This window comes from Cygnus olor, chromosome 3 (genome assembly GCF_009769625.2).
Source record: "Cygnus olor isolate bCygOlo1 chromosome 3, bCygOlo1.pri.v2, whole genome shotgun sequence".
NCBI classification, from domain to species: Eukaryota; Metazoa; Chordata; class Aves; order Anseriformes; family Anatidae; genus Cygnus; species Cygnus olor.
This window is the reverse complement of record NC_049171.1, coordinates 63763750-63784958: the sequence shown is the minus strand read 5'-3', so window position 1 is coordinate 63784958 and position 21209 is coordinate 63763750. Positions and strand designations below refer to the sequence as shown.

Genomic DNA, 21209 nt, shown 5'->3' with positions numbered 1-21209 from the left:
GGTCACTGCAAACTTATACATCCTCCTTTCTGAGAAGAGGAAGGGCAACGATCAGTCCATGGAGAATGTTACTGGCAAATGCTGTTATTCCTCTGTGTTAACTCTTTTTCTTGAAAACTTGAGTCCAATAGAACTGTTTGTCTTGCAGCATAGTTGAACTGCTACCTAAATTCATGGCTTCCCCTGGAAATAGATGAAACTGTTTGGAAAGCCAATACATGTGCATGCACTAGGAAATAAAATGTTGAAAAGCAAGAATGAAAAGCAAGAGACACTTCATAGAAGAAAACATTATTCTCCATTCAGATATACAATTTGCATAAAAAGTAATGGATTAACTCATCAGCTTTTCCCATTTCCCTATCTGAGACTAATATGAGTTGCAACTTTGGAGAGTAAACCCCAAAACTTTAAAGGCAGCTACTGTCTTTCAGTAGGAGCTATTCAGAACCCACATATGGGTGGCAGGAAGAAATCCCCTTCATCTCCATGTCCCTTGCTCCCCGGTACCCTGAGTTTCAAAGCGCTGCGGTTTCAGCTGCGTGAACTGGGAAGATCCGTGCTTGGAAGACGGGTTTCCCGAAGGAGAGCCCACCTCCCATCCGACGCGGAGGCCAGCTCTCCGGCTTTCCCAGGCGGCGCCTCTCCGGGATGGCAGCGGCGGGGGGCACCGTCCCCTTCGGCCCCTCCGGGGACGTCCCCATCTCTCGGGGACGGGGACCCCCGCGGCTCCCCTCCGCGCAGGGCCCTCCTCGGCGTCTCGGGGCTGGGGCGAGGTCACGAGCGCTGGTGGGAGGGCGGGGAGTCTCCTCCCAGCACCAGGTATAAATCGGGGCCGCGGAGTAGGGAGCGGGGCTTGCTCTGCGCCTCGCCCCCGGCTCGGGAGCCGGGAGCCAGCCGCCAGCCGCCCGCCGCCGCCGCGGGGACAGCAGCACCGGCGCCGCTGGACAGCTCCGGAGGCTCCGCCGCGGTGCGGCCCCGACCCGCGGACCCGGGGGGCGGCAGCACCGCGCATCCGCCAGGGGGTCCGGGGGGTCCGGGGGGCCGAGGGCAGGCTGCTGTCGTGATGGCTCCTGCTGAACCCCAGGCTCAGGACCTCGCCCTCCTGCCCTCCCGGAGAAGGGCTTGTCCACAGAGCTGAAAGGGAGTGGAATAGTTCTCTTTTCTTTCTTTTATTTTTTTTTTCATTTTTTTCCCATTTTCCCCCTTTTTTTTCTTTTCTTTTTTTCTTTTTTCTCTCTCTCTCTTTTTTTTTTTTTTTTTCCTTTTCCTTTTCCCTTCTTTCCCTCCCTACTCTGCTGGCAAATGGTGTGCCCTTCACATTTCTGAGCTGACAAACCCTGACAGAGAAAAAGGGAGAGGAGGAAAGGCAGAAGGGAAAGGGGATAAAGTTGGTTGACTGGCAGAGAGGTGAAGATTTTCAGTGACTCCCACTGCACTTTACACGGGAGACCTCCGCTCTGCTGGGAGGTGAAGGATGGAGGCAGAGCTGCTGTCCGAGCTCGCGGCTATGTCCCTCGAGGGGAATGGGAGTGCCCAGCTGGTGCCAGACGAAGTCCTGCTGCCCCCGGGGCAGGGCACGGCCATGTTCACCGTCCGCTGTGTGATCCCTTCACTTTATCTGCTCATCATTACTGTGGGCTTGCTGGGAAACGTCACCCTTATGAAGATCTTCATCTCCAACAGTGCCATGAGGAGCGTGCCCAACATCTTCATCTCCAGCCTCGCTGCTGGTGATCTGCTGCTGCTGGTGACCTGTGTGCCAGTGGATGCCTCCCGCTACTTCTCCGAGGAGTGGCTCTTTGGGGAGGTGGGCTGCAAGATCATCCCTGCCATCCAGCTCACCTCTGTTGGCGTCTCTGTCTTCACGCTCACGGCCCTCAGTGCTGACAGGTAGGAAAGCTAGGCTGCCCTTCCCAGTCCTCTGTGGCTTGGGCTAAAGCTAGCCAGTGCTGGCACGAAAGGTAAGGCACCCCTCTGATGAGCTATCCCTGGTTTTCAATCCCCTCAGTCCAACTTGTGAGTCACCTATAGGTCTCCTTCCCTCACTGACTGATGGCATGTCTGCTACTAACTGAAGTTAAAGGGTTTCTGGAGATGGGTGTGCCTGTGGCTCCAGCTTCCAGGATGCTGGAAGCAGGACTGGGGTTCCTATTGTCTGCATCTCTGTGATAGCCCAGAGCCATCCCAGAACCTGTGTATTGAAATACAGCCTGCATATTAGAATTTTGCTCATTAAAGGAAGGGTTTAGGTTCTAAACATGATTCATGCCAAGCCACAGTGATATGTCAACAGTCAGCAAGCAGCTTAAACCAAATCAAGCACAGGAGGATTTTTAATAGATTTATTTCTTTTTGCTGAGAAAGTGTGTGTGAGAGCATGTGTGTGTGTTTTTGTGTGCTTGTGCCTTAAGAAAACACCATGTTACCTAAGGTGACCGCCAGAAATTGTTCAGCCTTTGGGAACTTGGAGGCACCAAACTGTTCTATTGGACTAGTCAGCCTTAAACTTTTGATTCAGACTATCCATTTTGTCTTCTTTGAAACTTAAGAAAAGGGGATGGAGGGCAACAAAACCAAAAAGGAAAAAATCCATCTCTAGTAATTGTCAAATTAGGAAGAAACAAAGACCTGGACCCAGAACTTTTCCTCCCAATTAATTTAAACTGATTTTAAAGTTATTTATAGAAACTTGGTAGCTGTTGGACTGTGCTTCAGGCACTGAAATACCAAATCTGGCAATGTAATTGGCAACCTTAAACTAAATTATGTTACCTTACCCCTCTTATCTAAACACTTTTATTCAGACAGAAATGAAAAGGTTAAAATCCTTATTCATAGGAGGTACCCTTCTCCCCTCCCCTCCCCTCCCCTCCCCTCCTCTCCCCCTCCCCTCCCCTCCCCTCTCCTCCCCTCTCCTCTCCTCTCCTCTCCTCTCCTCTCCTCTCCTCTCCTCTCCTCCTCTCCTCTCCTCTCCTCTCCTCTCCTCTCCTCTCCTCTCCTCTCCTCTCCTCTCCTCTCCTCTCCTCTCCTCTCCTCTCCTCTCCTCTCCTCTCCTCTCCTCTCCTCCATAAAGTATAACTGTAATTTATTTATTTTTCCCAGACAGTTCAGTAAATCATTTGATTCCACTTAACAATACTCTTCAGTGGCCATCAATTTCACTGGTAGTTGAATCAGGACCTGAAATACTTTTGTATAAAGGCTTTATAATATATGAAAATGGATTGTGTTCTTGAACAAGAGCATGCAAAACATACTTTAAGGTGAACACCTGTAACTCCCTGATTAGCTCAGTTAAGGAATATGTCAAAAACTATCCTCAGAGAGACAAGCAGACCTTTCATTTTCCTTTCTGCTCTATTTTCACTGTTTAAAAAGAACAAATGTGGCATATTACTTGAAATGGAAAGAATTTATTTGCAGAAGAGATATCTCTAGTGAAATATAATGAGAAGAAATGTTGGTGGTTTAATGTTAAGGATTCATTCATTTACTTGTTATAGCTTTGGAACATTTTTCTTCTCATATAATTTTATATTCTTCTTTTAACTTCAGAATAAATTCAAGAAGTCATAATGCTGAATCTGTTTGCACTGAATGCTTTTAGAATTACACATCCTACCAAACAGCTACAGATGGTGTGATGTGACCATATAAGCTCATAATAAATGTATTCCTCCAGAAATTTGAAGTGCACATTATATGCAAGTATCAGAAATGGTTATATAAAGAATTTGGCAACTGTTTCTTTAACCTCTGTAGTTACATTTTCAGTTTTTGAGAAAGCAAAGCAAAAGAACAAAACCAAACAAAACAAAAAAACCACTTATTTTTCAGTGAGGAAGAGAAGCCACTGACTTCATAAATCAGTGTCTTTTATCCTGGGGCCCAAGTCATCTCTCAGTGAAGCTGGATTGACTCTTAATGGAATTTGAATTGGACTCAGTTCTACTTTTTTGTACAACAGAAACTTGTCTTCAAAGAGGAGGCATTGGTGTGGAGGGGTTTTTGTTATGATAATTTGTGGCCAGATCCTAAGCTGCATCATCTCTATAAGATTCAGTTATGGAGAAATTATGTACGGGCAATTATGTCGGCACATGGGAAGTGGTGGAAGCATTCTGCAGCTAAGAGCTGATAAGGAGGCAAGGCCTGGTGGGGACAATATTGTCTCAAGATAGGCAAAACAGGATTTTAGCAATTTGGTAGCAGTGATATGGCTAAAAAGGCTCTGTTATAATCCGGTACAAGTTTGGTCTGGCAGACTATAATGTCTTCACAGTGGCTTCTTTCACAGTTAATGCTCCAAGCATGTTTCTATATATGAACATTTCCTACTTTTTACTCACTATTACCACAGAAATATATAGAACTCCAGGCAGTGAGTGCACAAAGGAACAGATTTAAAAATATTTACAACTCTTTATAGTTTGCCTGCATGAATTAGAATAACAAAGGATATCTTGGTTTCCAGAGTGAATTTAGCACTTAGTTTTTATGTAGGAAATTTGGCATAGCAAATTACATGTATGTGATACATTTAGCAGTAAGAGCTACAGTAGAATTAAACTTTGGTATATCACTACCTAAAACTGAAGCCGTAAGGAAGAAAAATACATTAAGTACATCTCTTTTCTAAACTGTCTTAATTTCATATAGCTTTTTGCCGCAGAAGTCTCTAGTCAATAACACAACATCACTAGTGCTTTTAGTCTGAGATATGTACACCTTCTGTTTTTAAGCTTCATTACCTGATACTGAGATTTGTTTATTTATTTATTTATTTATATCGGCATACAAATGTCATATGAAATTTTTAACAGTACTTCCTAGTCTTCCCTAAAGCATGCTTTCAGATTACAGTCAACAGCACACAACAAATGTGCTCAAGTTTGTCTGTCTCCACTCCAAGACTAGCTGCGGGTCCCAAAGAGACACTTTTTCAGCCTTGGGCTTGTGCAAGCTGTCTCTCCATGTCTGTCTGCTGAGGTGGGCAGTAGTGGCCTGCTGTGGCCCCACCCTTTGGGGAACAGGAGGGTGTGGCAGCAGAGACAGTGCAGTGGTGGAACTGTCAGTACAGTGTGTTGGCATAAGAGGTGGGCACAATCTCCTCCTCTGGCAGAGGCCTGGGGCTGCAGAATGTGACGCAGGAGCAGTACTGCTGAGCCAGGTGTCCCCTCTCACTGACACAGATGTAATGTACAGGGACAGCACCCCTTCCTCTCATGGCCATTGCTCCTATTGATTTTTCTCTATCACAGAGAAACCAAACCACCTCTAGGTAACTTAACAATTCCCTATTTAAGCAACAACAACAACAACAACAAAAACCACAACCAACCAACCAACTAACCAACCAAAAAAAAAAAAAAGACAACAAAAATACAAAGTTGGATTACAGAAAGAGAAAAAATAATAATTAGAGTGGATGAAAAATGAAAAAAAGGAAGGAGACTGGGGTACAAAATAAATAAATAAAAATAATGAAAAAAAAACACAACAACACAAGAGAACCAAGGGGCAAAACATCCCCAGTAGCACTCGGCACACCCTGAAGATACACACAGATCTTGCGCATGATGGCCAGGGATGCACTTACTAGAGGGGTGGTGGTCTGAGGAAATGAAAATGGGACCCTTGCCAATGCTTCTTCTCCAGGGGCCATGGACTGCAGTCTTTGACTGGGCCAATGGGAGTTGAGGAAGCCCCAGGACTCAGTGTGGTCTTGGATGAGGATGTTAAGGATAAGAGGTGACAGAATTGTAGCCAGAGGGATTGCAGCATGGCATACATGAAGACAAGTTGTGCCAGCAACTCCTTGCTGGAAAAAGGACAGAAGTCATAGCTTACCTGACCTGAACTTGTTCACTGTGTTTTTCCAAATCACATCCATGGTGGGACACAAAATTAGCTCAGAATGTAAACTGGGGCCATGGGGCTCCTCACCCTCTTCTCAGGGTAAGGGATCTTGCAATGTTGTGCCTGGGAAGGACTGTAGGGTAAGGAATTGAAACACCAGAAAAGTGTTTCCAAAATGCCTCTCAGAGCTAAGGGTGAACAGGTTTTGAAGGAATAAATGGCAGCCCCTTACAACAGCTTTAGAATTGTCCCTTTCTCTTTGACTGTTATTTATGCCTCATTCTTTATGTGAACTATAAAACTAGGATTAAATTTAACTCTGCTACTTTTTCTAGATTTAATTTTCTTTCTAATAAAGGGTTTAAATGTGCTAACTCAAATACAGTCCTGCTGCATTCTAATGAAGACAGTGAAGCTGAACAGTGAAGCAACTGGCCCTACTGCAATTCAAATAGCATCTTCTTCATATTCTTCCCCAAAAATATGACCTTTGATGAGACGTTTACTTGAGTAACCGGGTAACAGAATTATTTTATGAGTTCTATGACACCTTTCCTATATTTTAATAAGAAAGTATTTTAAAAATTTAAATTCACACTTAAATAACTAGAGTGCCTGAATGAAATGCTTAAAAATAAATGCTATAAATTTGAATAGCTAAAGTATTTGATTCTTTGATGATGATGATGATGATTATTTATTTGATTTAATTTTGGAAGATTGCAATTGGCATTTTTAAAAGTGTACAGAGATTCAAAAACATTTTGTGCAAGTTTAATATCGATGTGCTGACTTCTGACTGCAGCAGATGACAAAAAACAGTCTGGCTCAATTTGCACACCTTGTCTTCTTGTTACTTTTCTTCTGAACTTATTTAAAGTTTCTTCTTTTGTCAGGTGCTGATTAAAGCTGAAATATAATGGTTGGAGACCTCTAAAATCCTCATTTCTTATTACAAGTAGTGGAATAGGTGGAGCAGAAAAGTGGACATGATTTCCTTTTGAGTTCTAATAGCCAACATCCAATGACTAAAGAGCCTTGACGAAGAAAGTAGCATTAAATGACATCCTGGAAATGACTTATAACTAAAGAAGAAGAAAGAAAAAAATATCCAGAAGTAGAATAAGAGTCTATCTGTGTAAGAGAGAAAAAAATACCTTGGCTGTAATATATAATAGATATGAAAACAAAATTATGTGGAGCTAGTAGAACTATGAAATCTGTAAGTGTAAATCTTGGAAACCCTAACATTTGAAATTAAAATATTGAATGAATGACTTACTGAAATATATTAAACAAAATTGATGGTCCAGATGTTTTTCTCACTGTAGGCTGTAGCAGTATGGTTATAATTATGTGATAACAGGCAAGGCAAAATAAATTGAAGAAAGGTTGGGCAAGCTTTGTCTTTTACATTTTTTTCAGCTCACCTTTTAGTTTATATGTGCAAACTTGACTCACAAAATAAAGCTTTCTGGACATGAAACTCTGGTTTATTTTGTAGGGATCAAAATGTATCAGAACAGTCTCTGATCCTTATCAACCTTTTATTTAGGAGAGACATGGGGTTGGGACTGGACTTTTTCTCAGCTTTTCATACAAAGAAACTCCATCTGGTCATGTGGCTTCTGTCTTGGGAGGCTATATGGATTAGAAGAAGGCAGTGTGAAGCTCATGTAGCAGCAGCAGCCATGTAAAACAATTCCTTGCATAAAATTCAAGCATTTTGGTCCAACAGAGAATGGCATGATATAAAAGTATTGAATCACAGCACCAGTGAGGTGGGAAGGAACACCTGGTAAATTGCCTAGTCCAAACCCCTTCTCAGAGCAGGGTCATCTAATGCAGGGTGCTCAGGGCAATGGCCATCTGAGTTTTGAATCTCTCCAAGGATGGAGGCTTCACAACCTCTCTGGGAAAACCTTTTTGATCACCCTAACAGTAAACATTTATTTTCCTTATGTTTTGAAAGAGATTTTTCTTGTATTTAATCCGTAGCTCAGTGCCATCACACAGGATAAAGGATGCGTACAGGAGAAAACCCTCTACCTCCCAGCTCAGCTGCTTAAAATGAAGATGATGAGGGGTGGGACAGTGTTGCCCCAGTCACAGCAAGGTGGTTGTCATTACTGGAGCTCTGCCTTTATGACCACCTTTATGTCCTTTGTGTGTTTACAAACCCGGAGGGTTCCTGTTGGGCAGAGCTGGGCCTACCCTCTTCAAGAGCTTCTCTCCTTGCCATTACCTCACATATAGGACAAATATTTGTGAAGATGGGTAGCCAGCATGTTGAAAGTGGTGCTCCAAGTAACATAGCATGTTACTAATTGCCCGGCTTTGTGGTTGCACAAGACAAGCAGGGGAGTGGGATATTTGCGCTTAGTAGGGCAATTATCATATTAGTCTCACACTCACACAAGAAGCCTGCATTACAGTTCAAGAGAAGTTTTTATAGATAGCCAGTTATAAAAGGAAGTTCAGTTTTTACATGTATTGGTCTATTGGCTCTTCTCTGCCTTCTTGCATATAAGATGTCCTTAGGTTGAAGTTCACCCAGAAACAGGAACAATCACTTTTGTCAAGTTAACAGTGAAACCTTTTCTCACCTGTTCCCACCCCAAAATGTTCTAATTTGTTTGTAACCATTCCATACAGCTAAAAGGAATATGATGGAAAATATTTCAGAAAGAAAAAGAGGATGGGAAAAAATGCAGGAGAAATTTTATGTTTGAAGTTGTTTCAGGAATTACCTTTTCTAGGATAAGTTAGTCTAAGTCAGGCAATTCAAATCAGCTGTTGGAGAAGTTCATGTTGGCACAGCTGAAAGTGATATCTCAAAAACAACATTTTCTACCCACATTAGGCAAACTGTGTTTCTCCTGTTCTTAAATTTCTCAGATAGAAGCATCTGTTAAACTCTTTTCTCTGTGTGTGTGTGTCTTGTGTGTGCTTTTCAACTCATACAAAAACAGATTAGTCCTCAACATGGCAAAGTGAGAAATGGCTGTGGTGTTTATCCTAGTCTGTGATCAGTGCGATGCCTTTATTGTGCTGACAGCAGCCAACCTAGCTTTGATTAATGTAAATGCTAGTGTCCGATAGCCTTTTGTAGGTTGCAGCCTAAAACCTGGAGAACTGTTACAAAACCATTTCTTCTGTTTCCTGTTTCTTTGATCAGTTCAGTAAGAGCCTATGCCTTTGACAGGTAAAATAGCTACTGAAAAGCAGATCTAGCTGAACTTTTACTAAGCAGGGCTGAACATAGATCTCCATACATTTATTTTGCTTGTTTGCCTCTCCCAATAACATGGTGAACACGATTCCCTTATATACTTTGTTGCAATGTGTTTATCTCAATTGGACTGTTGGAATCCTCAAGTCTGCATTTATCAGGTGCTGAGAAATAATGTGGAAGATCAGATATGCTCTACCAATTCTACCTTGAGGGAAAAGCTTTCACATGTTTTCTGTGAAGATAAATTTGTTAGACAATGAGTAATAAATATATTTGTCTATTATAGATGTGCAGAGTGATGGATCACTCAAATGTCCTCCCCAAAAGGGACAATTTCTTTGAATCCTTGTTTTAAATAGTTTAAATATTGAGGAACTGCTGTATTTCTCACATAGGTTATATCTGTAGGCCCATTCTTCCAGACTATATATTCCTAGTGCTGAATTTTGCGTGTGTTTTAGTATGTACTAATAAACAAAGCATGTGCAACCACAATTCCTAAGCCTGATTAAGTGTTTACTATTTACTATTAATGCTATTAACATTTAGTAATCCATGCCAAGCCCAGTTTGATGACATGATCACAAATAGCAAGTTCCTACAAGTTCACAAAAAGTTGTGGAAGGCAAGAGGCAAATTTGTTTCCCTTAAAGAGAAGTTTGTTTTGTAATTATGTTGATAGAAGTTGTCGGATGTTAGAGAAAGTAACAGAGACAAATAACCTGTATGCACCTTGATGCAATTAATTCTGCTGTGTGTAGTATTAATTAAATATTTCCAGCTTTGCACAAACATATTTACAAATAATATTATGGTGTGTGTATGAATATGAAAGAAGTGGATTATTCTAATATGTTATGTGTTATCATTCTATCTTGTGTGATTATCTTTTGTTCTTTAAATGTCTAACCCAAATACTGTTTCATTTTTTTTTCCAACTACTTTTAACATTTTTTTTTAAATTTTTTTTTAAACTTAGTGTCATGTTTGTACTTTGGCTCAAAGTTTGTTTGACTGTAATTTAGGGATTTGTATTTTAACTCTTTTCCTCCATTATTTTTAATGTTCAATGCAATCTACATTGATTTCAATGGCAATTTACAACAGAAGTTACAAATTAAATGGAAATGGAAACAAGCTTAAAAGTGCCAGAGTGGAGCCTCCTAGATGATAATACTGGAGCAAATCTATTAAGTTGTAGCTTTTTGAATTTAGAAATCAGAGATTTTGGGTCTAGATTTTAAAATGGTAAACTCTAAGTCTGTTCCAGATCCATTAATAGAGATTTAGTTATTTAATTCTTCCTGGCTTGTATCATTTCTAAAAATCATCTGACCATATAACGTTCTCTTCAACTGTTATCTAACATAGGCATGAGATATTACTGAATTAATCAAGGAAATAGGAGCACTGCTTTTGTAACAACAACAATTTTATAAGGGTAAACTAGCACTGAGCATATTTTACATGTGGGATTTCTGCTTCTGGGCAGAGCATTTCTTACTGATCTTCTGCTCCAGCACTGATGATTTTATGAGATAGGTCTCATGCTTTTACGAGATAGGAAATGATCTTTTTCATTCAAGTATCTATGGATATCGTTGCTGCAAGACATGCAATAAACATATAGTTGATATGCAGATAAGCGCACAACTCTGTCTCATCACTCTAAACGCACGAGTATCAACAGGATTTGGACTGAGCCCCATTTGGGAAATGTTTATTTCCTGAAAATCCTTTGACCTTTCAAGGTCCAGAATATAAACTCAGAAAGAACAAGAGAAGGTTAGGTGTGATTTTCTATGATTTATTTATTTATTTATTTATTTGTTTTTTAAGAAATGGAATTATAGAAAGGTAGAAGAAATATCTAAATGGAGAACAGAGCACTAGGAGACAAATCCAAACAGCACTAAGGGACAAACCCATACAGTTCGTGAGCTTGTCTAGGCTATACGTTGCAATGCCTATCCTTTAACCTAGGTGTTGATCTTCCCCTCCTCCTGCCTAACCCTCCCAAGCAGAATCCAAAATCCAAAATTCCAATTAGTATTGCACTGAGGTAAGGGCTCCAGAAAGGCACCAAAAACCAAGAGAAAATACATACTAAGCTGCCTCATACTTCCCAGGGGGAAATGCAAAATCTAGGATTTGTATGACACAGCCTAGTAAGAATAAGCTTCTCTTGTCTTTGATGAAATATTACTTTTGCACCACTGTCTGGCAGGCCTGGACAATGACTCTTGGATGTGCTGGCTGAATGAGTGTTCCATTTTCTTCTTGGAGAGGCAGGTACCACAGTTCCCTCTGTCACAGTCACAGCTGTTTTAAGAAATCTAATGCCTTTGGTGGGCTCCAGGCATTATTTAAACCCTACTTTGAGCTCAGGTTCCTCAGCTTCACTGGGCTTAGTTTCAGGATCCCAATAAAGTTCAGATGCAAACTAAGTAGATCAGAGTCAGGGGAGCTCTGGTCATGCACAGCAGGGGAAATAACAGCTACTTGCATAATTTAAAATTCAAGAAAGGAGGGACAGAGTGGAAGAGGGTAGGCCAGCCATTGAGTGAGTTTTTTGGGTAGTTTTCTTGGGATCAGGCACTGGAAAATGTATATTTTTTGTTGTGCATGTATGTACATGTGCTCATATATGCATATAGACATATATACACACATACAAACATATTCAGAAGTGTCAAAACATAGGCCTGAGCACTGAAGTCAACTACCTTATCAAACTGTTAAAGCAGCCCACAATGTGGCCTTGCCTTGCCTTGCCTTGCCTTGCCTTCCCTTCCCTTCCATTCCCTTCCCTCCCCTCCCCTCCCCTCCCCTCCCCCTTTCCCTCCCCCTCCCCCTCCCCCTCCCCTTCCACTCCTCTTCCTTTTCCCTTCCATTGTCTCCTCTTCCTTTCATTTGTCTATCTTAAAAATGTGTAAAAATATTTTCATCAGTGACTCTTTCTGGGCATTATCGAAGTGAAATGTGAATCTACTGGAAATACTAGTATATACTAACTTTTCTGAATAATAGTCAATGAAGCACTTTACTATTACTGTCCTCAGGAGGACAATTGAACAAATGAATGATGGTGCTTTTAACTAGTGCAGTTACAAGTAAATGGACTTAAACAACTAAAAAGCCAGATTGCAGGCAGTGAGCTATTGCAGGATTTGTAGTAGGTCATAAGAAATATAGCTAGCTAACATGAGGGGAGTAGCAAGAGAAAGAATAGCAAGAGATGGGAAAATTAAAAATAAAGAGGAAACAGACAAAAATCACCACTCTCATCTGAAATGCTGAGTGGACAGGGCAAGTAGTATATTTCATGTGGAAGAACAAAAACAAACAAAAAAACCTCCAACATCCTGAGAATCTTCTGTTTTCATTATTTCCTGGGTGGGGAAATCATCATCCAAAACGCTAAATCAGACTTTTTGTTGAAGTATTACTGACAGTTTTTGTTTCAAAATAGTGCGTTTCTACAGAGTGGAAAAATCTTTCCCCTTCAAAAAATCTTAGGAATTTACCCCTGGGAGGTACAGAGCACTTGCCATTGATATTCATTTTAATTGTGTTTATATATGGTCTGCTAGTCTTCACTTCAAGCACTGTTTATTATACTAAGCCATCAGACCTCATTCCTGGTGAATGCAATTCTCTGCACTTAAGAGATAAACAAAGAACAAAAATGTTAGCACTAATTATATATATACATATATATGCACTTTAAATTGCAAGAATTTAAAAGAATAAAATAGAATACTCGATAATCTCAGACTTCTTGTATGTTATCAAAGAAGTTCCCACGACACTGGACACCAAATGATTTCATCTTTTTCTCAACTAGTTATATTGTTCTGCTTTTTAATGATCAACTGTTTAGTCAACAGAACTGCCAATACTAGGGAAAGGGATTTGGCCCCATGCAAAACTTCATTCTACTTAGTGGAGTGGACAACTACTGGACATAACTTGAAGGCTGAGGTTTATGGAAAACTGCAGAACTGGGGGTTTTCATTCTGTCAGACTGGTGGACTTTCCAGAATGTGAAACTTAAAAAGACATTTCTTAGAGATTAATATGAAAATCACTGTTCTTGGCCAGTATTGCAATTGTTTTCTTGAACAATTAGATAAGATCGTTTTAAGGTTCTACTTGTGTATTCAGTTACTCCCTCAGTCTTTAATGGTGTGAATTTAAGACCTACACATGCCAATTGTGTCAATGATAGAAATACTAGGAAAATTCTGGCATTGCATTTTTGTGACAAATATTTCCTTGGGCTGGTGCTACATGAAGCAGACAGCTGGGAAACAAGAATGAAAAGAAACATCACAGACAGACAGAGTGATATTTTCAGTTTGTTCTTCTGTGTTGAAACAGTACACACTAGATGACTGAAGAACATTGGAAAGCTTGAGGCTAGTATGCTTGAGGGCTTTATGAATAAACAGTCTAATCCAGCAGTTAAGAAATGGAAGTGAAGCATGTAAACCAGCTCCACCACAAGATCTACTATATATCTTTGTATATGAGAGTACTCAGAGCAGCTTAGGGCACAAGTAAGGCATGAGTGCACCGCTAGGAGAGGAGATAGACCCTTAAGTAGAAGGTGGCTGCAATCTTTGAACTAAACATTTGAAAATGGCAGTTTTTGAAGGAATATATTCCCTTTCTGCTTTATCTTCAGCGAGTTAGAAACTGTTGCTTGGTAAAGATTTGAAAACAATTAGGAGGAAGAGAAACAGATGTTGTTTTCTATTCAGCTTTACTTATATTATCTTATTGATAATATATGACCTTCTACATTTGTTCTCGTGGTTTTATGAACAAGAAGAAGAAAGTCGCTGACCAAAAAGTTTTTTTAAGTAAGAGAAAAAAAGATACATAAACAAAAGGGCAAAGAAATATTAAGGCAACCCAGGTTATTATGATAGGTTGTAATTATAGTCCAGTGGCTTCTTAAGTATTGTCTGTTATTTATTTATTTATTTATTTATTATTATTATTATTAATGTGTTTTTGAAGGGCATCACAGCAAAGCACTCTAGAGAAAGAGGTCCCAGTGTAATGGAGGGACAGCTTAGGATGAACCATGAAGCAGCTTCTTTTGAAGTCAGGTATGTGAGAGAGGAATAGCATTATGGACTCAGTACAGACAAGTGTTTTTCCCAGTTAGCTTTACATGTTAACTGGGAACTGAGACATACATTTATGAAGGTCTTTGAATATACAGATAGGGAGGAGTAGACAAGCTATACTTACAGTTTATAAGGTAGAAACAAGTTATAACTCTATAGGAAGAAGATATTCTTTCTTTCATGATTATTTTGGTTTTTGTGTATGGGAAGAGATGGCTTTGTAGTGAAAAAACACTATACAAATAAAAATAGTATTTGCAGAGTGGGCAAGTTTTTGCTTGTGTCCATTGGCAGAAACCATAGCTTCAAAGAAAGGAAACTAACTATAAAATGTTTCCTGAATTGGGATGCCTTTGTCAGCAGCAATAATAACAGATGATGTAGGAAGACAGAATTTACATGAAAGCATTTAATTAAAACCAAATGCATACTTATAATTATTTCCTGATCTTCATGACAACCTATAATTTTATTTTTTCATCTGTGAAGTAAAGGAAAAGATGGATTTTGCTTACTAATCTGACTAAATAATTTGCTTCTTACTCTGGCTTGCCAATGTTTTACCATTTATAGAAAATACACACTTTCTAATTTTAATGGTTGGTGATATGCTTTAGCCTTATGTTGTTTTTATACAAAGAAAGAGGCTTGGTATTCATTTTGGGAACACTTCTAAGTTCACCTAGTTTATATTTGATTTTACCTGTCACCTGTCTCTACTCTCTATCTATCTTTGTCTCTATCTTTACATCAGAGATATATCTCTGATATATAGATAGATATCAGAGATATATCAGAGATATATCTCTGATATATCTCTATCTTTATATCAGAGATATAAACAACATGGCAGATTTTGTAAAGTGCTTAGTGCCTTTTTGTTCCCATTGACACAGACTACCAACACCTTGGAAGAAGAGTGCTGTCTTGCAGTTGGCTAGTCAGCTAAAGTACAATTCTGAAGTTTTTTGGACTGAACTGTTTTTATTATATTAATTATATTATATTATATTATATTATTTTTATTTTATTTTATTTGCTGAAACAGCAGTATGTGCCAAAGCACAAATATATGCCACCTTTTCTGGTATTATAAAGGCTTCTGAAAAGTCTCCCATTTAGATACTAACCAGACCAAATGCTGCTTAAACAATGTATTGTGACAAGGTCACTGACTTGAGTGATAGGACAAAATAGCACGAAGTGATCAAAATAGCGTAAAGTAGCTGAAGTCACTTGGTTTGTGCAGCCTAGAGAAGAGGAGGCTGAGGGGAAGCCTCATGGTGGCCTACAGTTTCTTTATGAGAATGGAGGGGAAGGCAGTGATCTCTGCTCTCTGGTGACAGTGACAGGACTCAAGGGAATGGCATGGAGCTGTGACAGGGGAGGGTCAGACTGGGTGTTAGGAAAAGGTTCTTCACTGAGAGGGTGGTTGAGCACTGGAACAGGATTCCCAGGGAAGCGGTCATGGTACTGAGCCTGAACCAGAGTTCAAGAAGTGTTGGACAATGCTCTCAGATATGTCTGATTTTTGGGCGGTTGTGTGTGGAGCCAGGAACTAGACTTGATGATCCTTGTGGGTCCTTTCCAACTCAGGATATTCAGTGATTCCCTGATTCTATGAATCACTGCATTGCAAAAAGAAAGAAAAATATTACAGTACAAAACAATATATATATTTTTTTAATCCAATGCCCTTCCCCTTTAAGTCCCCAAACCAGCTCTTCTCCATCAATGTAAAGTTTAAAAGAAATGAGCAGGACTTGACGTCACCTAAGTTGAATGAAATGAAATAGAAGGTCTGTCTTCATGTAATGAAATCAAGGCAGACAACAATAGGAAGCAAATTACTGACTAATAAGGTCACAGTTTATGCTGGTGAGACTTTGTGCTTTGTGCAGAAGTTTCTATCCTTGCTATGACAGTATAAAGGATTTCCTTACACCTTTGTGTCCAGGGAGTTTCTCACTGTGTATTAGAAGAAATGCTAAACAACATTTACAGCATTAACAGAAGCACTTTACTGAGTTTAATTTTCTATTTTTTTTTTATTTTCTAAAATTCTAATTTTCCACAACTTTTCAATTAAACTGAAATGTTTTATTAAATGTTCAGTTTTTAATAGAAGCATAAAAATTAATTTACTTTTTGAAAATAAATAATTTTCAAAATCAGAATTAAACAAATAAGCAAAACATTAAGGGAGTTTTGAAACATTTTTCTCAAAATACATCTAGCCTTTTAAAATGGACCTCTTCTTGTGGAAAGTATCCCTCTGTGTCAACTTCTGCAACATTTTTTTATAGAAGAATTCCTAACACGTATCTACTTCTATTCTTTTATTTTGCTTTACTGCAGTGTGATATTGCCTTCCTCTGCAATGTTTCCTGTTTTCATTGTAATGGTCGTGAAATTATAAATACTGCAAAAGTTTATGTGTAATCATACATTATGGGACAGTTTCCCAAAACGTGGAGGCAGCAGTTTCCAACTATTTATGTGAAAATGTTTACTTTATTTAAGAGTTTAATACTTCTGCCCAGGCTTTTGGGAGTCATTCCTGCCTGAGTTTATGAAGAGGCTTATATTCTGAGTGTTGCAGTCAGGACAGTATATCCATGTATACAAAGGTGCTGAGGTGAAAAAACAAGGGGGGGGGGGGGGGGGGGGGCGGGGCTAGTGGAGTGGCACTGAGTTTGTGAGTGGAAACGAGGTGATGCCAGGCAGGAGTCGTGGGCTGGAGAAGCTGATGAAGAAAACAAACCCTGTCACGAATGTGCTGGTATGAGACTCAGATGTAAGTATGGAGGTAGGATGTGGATTTGGGGATTTGGTGGGACAGTCTCAGGAAAGGAAAAGTGGAGTGGTGCCTGCTTCTGTGTTTTCACAAGGCTGGCACAGAATGGGCACCTACAGCCACAGATTGCAACCAGGGCTTCATTTGCCACTTCTAATGGGTATATATGAACTGGAAGCTTAGAGATTTAGAAAATGTAAATTTGTTAAAGATTACACACCCCTTGATGTTTCAAAGGGGAACAAAAAATGACCTTTTTTTAACCAAAGTTATGAAGTGGCCTTATGCATCATACAAAAAGATACCTTTTAATTTGCATCTGCATTTTGATCACTTTCAGGTACAAAGCAATTGTAAATCCCATGGACATCCAGACCTCCAGTGCAGTGCTATGGACCTGTGTTAAAGCCATTACCATCTGGATAATCTCCATGCTCCTGGCAGTTCCTGAAGCAGTGTTCTCTGAGCTGGCCCATATCAATAACACAGATAACGCCACTTTCAAAGCATGCATACCATACCCCATGAAGGATGACATGCACCCAAAGATCCATTCTGTGCTGATTTTCCTAGTGTATTTTCTTATCCCTCTGACCATTATTAGTATCTACTACTGTCATATTGCAAAGAGTTTAATAAAAAGTGCCCACAACATCCCAGGAGAATACAGCGAGCATTCCAAAAGACAGGTAAGCAGTTTGCTATTTACTTTCCAATGAAAGATTTATCTGCTGTGTACACTTATAAATGAAAGCACAAAAACTTAAACATCCAAATTGTTGGATTTAGCAGAGGATTAATTCAGTTTCCACATGTATGAGCTAAGCTCAGGATTATCTGAAAAATCTCCTTGTTTTCACAATTAATTAGTATTAGGCCCAGTATGTAAATGAATATGAGGAAAAACATAAATTCAATGCCATCAAAGCATATTCCTAAAAAGAGATAGGACTGGTTTATGTGTATGTATGTGTTGCTAGTGTAACTGTTGCTTGTGTTCTTACTGAATTCATCTTCTTTTATTCATACTTCAAAATGAAAAAAAAATGACATAGGAAGGTAAATATTTTCTTAGGGTCTCTGAGATTCTTCCCAGACCAAGGAGTGCTGAAAATATCAACACAGAGCATGAAATGATTATTTTTTGTCTTTCTGAGTAGATCTTTCCTGGATACAATCCTGAGCTAACAATTAAACTTTTCTTAATAGCCTTTCTATTATATTTGCTACAGAACTTTCAGTATAGCTTCTGTACACCTTTGAGACAGAGCATTTTAACAGCCAGCTTCCCTGTAATGAGTATCAAGCAGTAAGATAGCAACAGGCTGTTCATTAGCAGGAACATTTGTATATGAACCACAGCTCTTGCAGTAAAGTAACTCAAACAGTTTACAAACACATTGGTATTGAAAGAGAAAAATACTTATGCCCATTAAAACAATTTGGAAGAGTTTTCTGTGACAGTATTGTAGAAAACACCTTTTTACTCACTGAGATTTGTTTGCATACATAGAACATACACATTCTTTGAAAAAGAAAGACCACATTCCCTCATGCCCTTTTTGTTCAGCATTTCATTTCTACTCTAGCCTGTTTCTTGTCAAAATGCAAGCATATTAGCACTTCATGTACTATTTTATTTTCATCTGAAATATAGAGAGCCTTTTGGCTGAACCCTCAGGTTAGAAAAAATATTTAATTTATATCACCTTTCTGAACTCACATTCTGAAATGTATTTTCAAAATTAAAACATTTTTTTTTTCATTCAACTTAGGTTTATTTATTTATGTATGTATTTATTTAATCTATGAGACTCAGCAGAGCAGAAAAATCCAGTGTACTTACATATCTCCCAGCAAGAAAAAGTAAATTCAGACTGTTGTTTTCAACTCAAGTTTCTTTAGGCAATAGCATGAAAGTTTAATATTTTAGTCTGCTGTTGCCAACTGGTACAGTGCAAATCCTACAAAATTGAAATGGTAGAGTTTTCCCATCCTTTGAGAACTCTCCATTGTGGTTTTTTTTTTTTAATTATTATTATTATTTTTTTTAATGTGGAGCAGAGAAAACTGTACTTACAGATTTATTTCACAGATTTTGAAAACCTGTTTAAAAAAAAATCATTTGATATTGTTCAGGTCACATTTGATAGAAAATTGAGGAAAGCCAGAAAAATTTCCTCTTTCTGGGAAAGTTTGGTACCTGACGTACATAGTAAATATTTTGGTAGGAACATATAGAAAGTTCCTACTTCCCTTTTGTACCTTCCACCTGGCCCATTTCTCTCTCTCTCTCTCTCTCAGTTTTGGAACCGCTGTGTAGGCTTATTTCCTTTCAGCTCTTCAACCGCTCTAAATATTTACATTGTAATCCGATTATACTTTAGCACTGCAATTAAGGTACATTTCTTTCAAGTCATTATTGAAGATTGGTCAAGCTTTTCAACTTACCCTGGAATTAAGATGCTTCAGCGTATGTGATGCACCATTTTACTCATTTCCCTAGGAGAGAGGTGCAAGCTGAGTCATTTCAAGCAAAATAATGGGATGCACGTTATGGCTAAAACCCTAGGTGTCAGACTTGCAATGTCTCTACATTTCAAAACCAACAGTTTCTAAATAGCTTTCTAATTAAAGCTAAGTTTCAAGCCAGGTACTGACATCTCATCAGAAAATGTTATATTTTATGGCACCCTTTGGTGCGTGCTTTCAGGCTATACACCAATGCATACTTGGGTCATGAATTGCTCTTGTTGAGTATATCACATAGTAAAAGCAACCTTCTGTAACTGCAGACATCTATGATATTTCTCTGTAAATAAACTGAAGGTGGGAAAGAAAAGTGAATGATATGGAAAAAAACCTGAGCCCCTAAAGGAAGTATTTTTACTTATGATAATTGTTAAAGTTAATATAAAGTGAAATGCTACATGTTTTAATTGTCTGTTATGTGTAATAGTAGTTCTATTCCTTGTTGTTCATTTGGATTCTCTTCATCTTTTTAGATGGAAACTCGGAAACGTCTGGCAAAAATAGTTCTAGTTTTTGTTGCCTTCTTTGCTATCTGTTGGTTTCCTAACCATGTGTTATACATGTACCGGTCTTTTAATTACAATGAGATTGATTCATCAATAGGTCATATGGTTGTTACCTTAGTTGCCCGAGTACTAAGCTTCTGCAACTCTTGTGTCAACCCGTTTGCACTGTATTTTCTCAGTGAGAGTTTTAGAAGACATTTCAACAACCAGCTTCGCTGCAGGAAGAAATCTCAGCAAGAGAGATCTGCCAGTTACTCGCACAACTCTTCTGCTGTTCAGATGACTTCCCTGAAAAGCAATACCAGGAACACAGTGACTAGTGTGACACAACTGAATGGGCACAACTTGAAACAAGAAATGTCATTATGATTTAATAGGTGTGATCTTTGACTGTGGAACAAATCTGAACTTTTTCTTTGTGGCTTGTAGCTCAGTTTTGGCTCGCATATGCTTAGATGGTCTAAACAGAGGATCTACTGAAGTCTGTCCAATACGAGGTTATTTCACATTTAGTTTTACTTTTAGACAGACATGAAGAGTATAGTTTATTGAGAAGACAAAGCTGACTGGCTCCATTTTATATGTTAAAGGAGATGACAGTATATAATTAACATATAAGAAAACAAAATAATGGTGTGAATATTAGTATAGTTTATTTAATGCTTGAAAAATTACAGATTTTCTGATCTAAAAAATATGTATTTTTAAGTGAATATTCATCCAGGCTTATGTCTTACTCTAATAGATTGTTGCATGATTTTAGCTGTGCTGTTTGTACAAGCATTTCTCATTAAAGACTTGTAGGCATTTTTGGACCAATTAAGGAGCCATTCAAAGGCATAGATTCTAGTTTCAGACACAAAATATTAAAGCATCAAGTGCCAGATCTGTGCCTCATTTAAATCTGCCTTGTTTATTCATTTTGGCAGTTATAAAGATGAGAATTTACTTTTGGGCGTATCTGTTTACTGTTTTCTGTAGTGGTCATAATTTTATCTGCTAAAATTTCATTCTTGTCAAGAATAACAACTCAAAAGAAAAATGTTGTGTGTGACATGCAGAACTCATTGTCTGAATCCTCATTTCTCTGATTTGTTAATTCTGCAGCAACCTTGGCTTAGAGTAATTACATACTT

General features: G+C 38.9%; 1 protein-coding gene across 1 annotated transcript; it reads left to right on the top strand.

Moving 5' to 3' along the window:
- Nucleotides 1-1370: 1370 nt before the first annotated feature.
- Nucleotides 1371-20538, top strand: NMBR (neuromedin B receptor). The gene is made up of 3 exons (XM_040553078.1): nt 1371-1893; nt 17376-17724; nt 20041-20538. The coding sequence occupies exons 1-3, from the start codon at nt 1478-1480 to the stop codon at nt 20440-20442; spliced, it is 1167 nt and encodes a 388-aa protein (XP_040409012.1). The 5' UTR covers nt 1371-1477; the 3' UTR covers nt 20443-20538.
- Nucleotides 20539-21209: the final 671 nt, after the last annotated feature.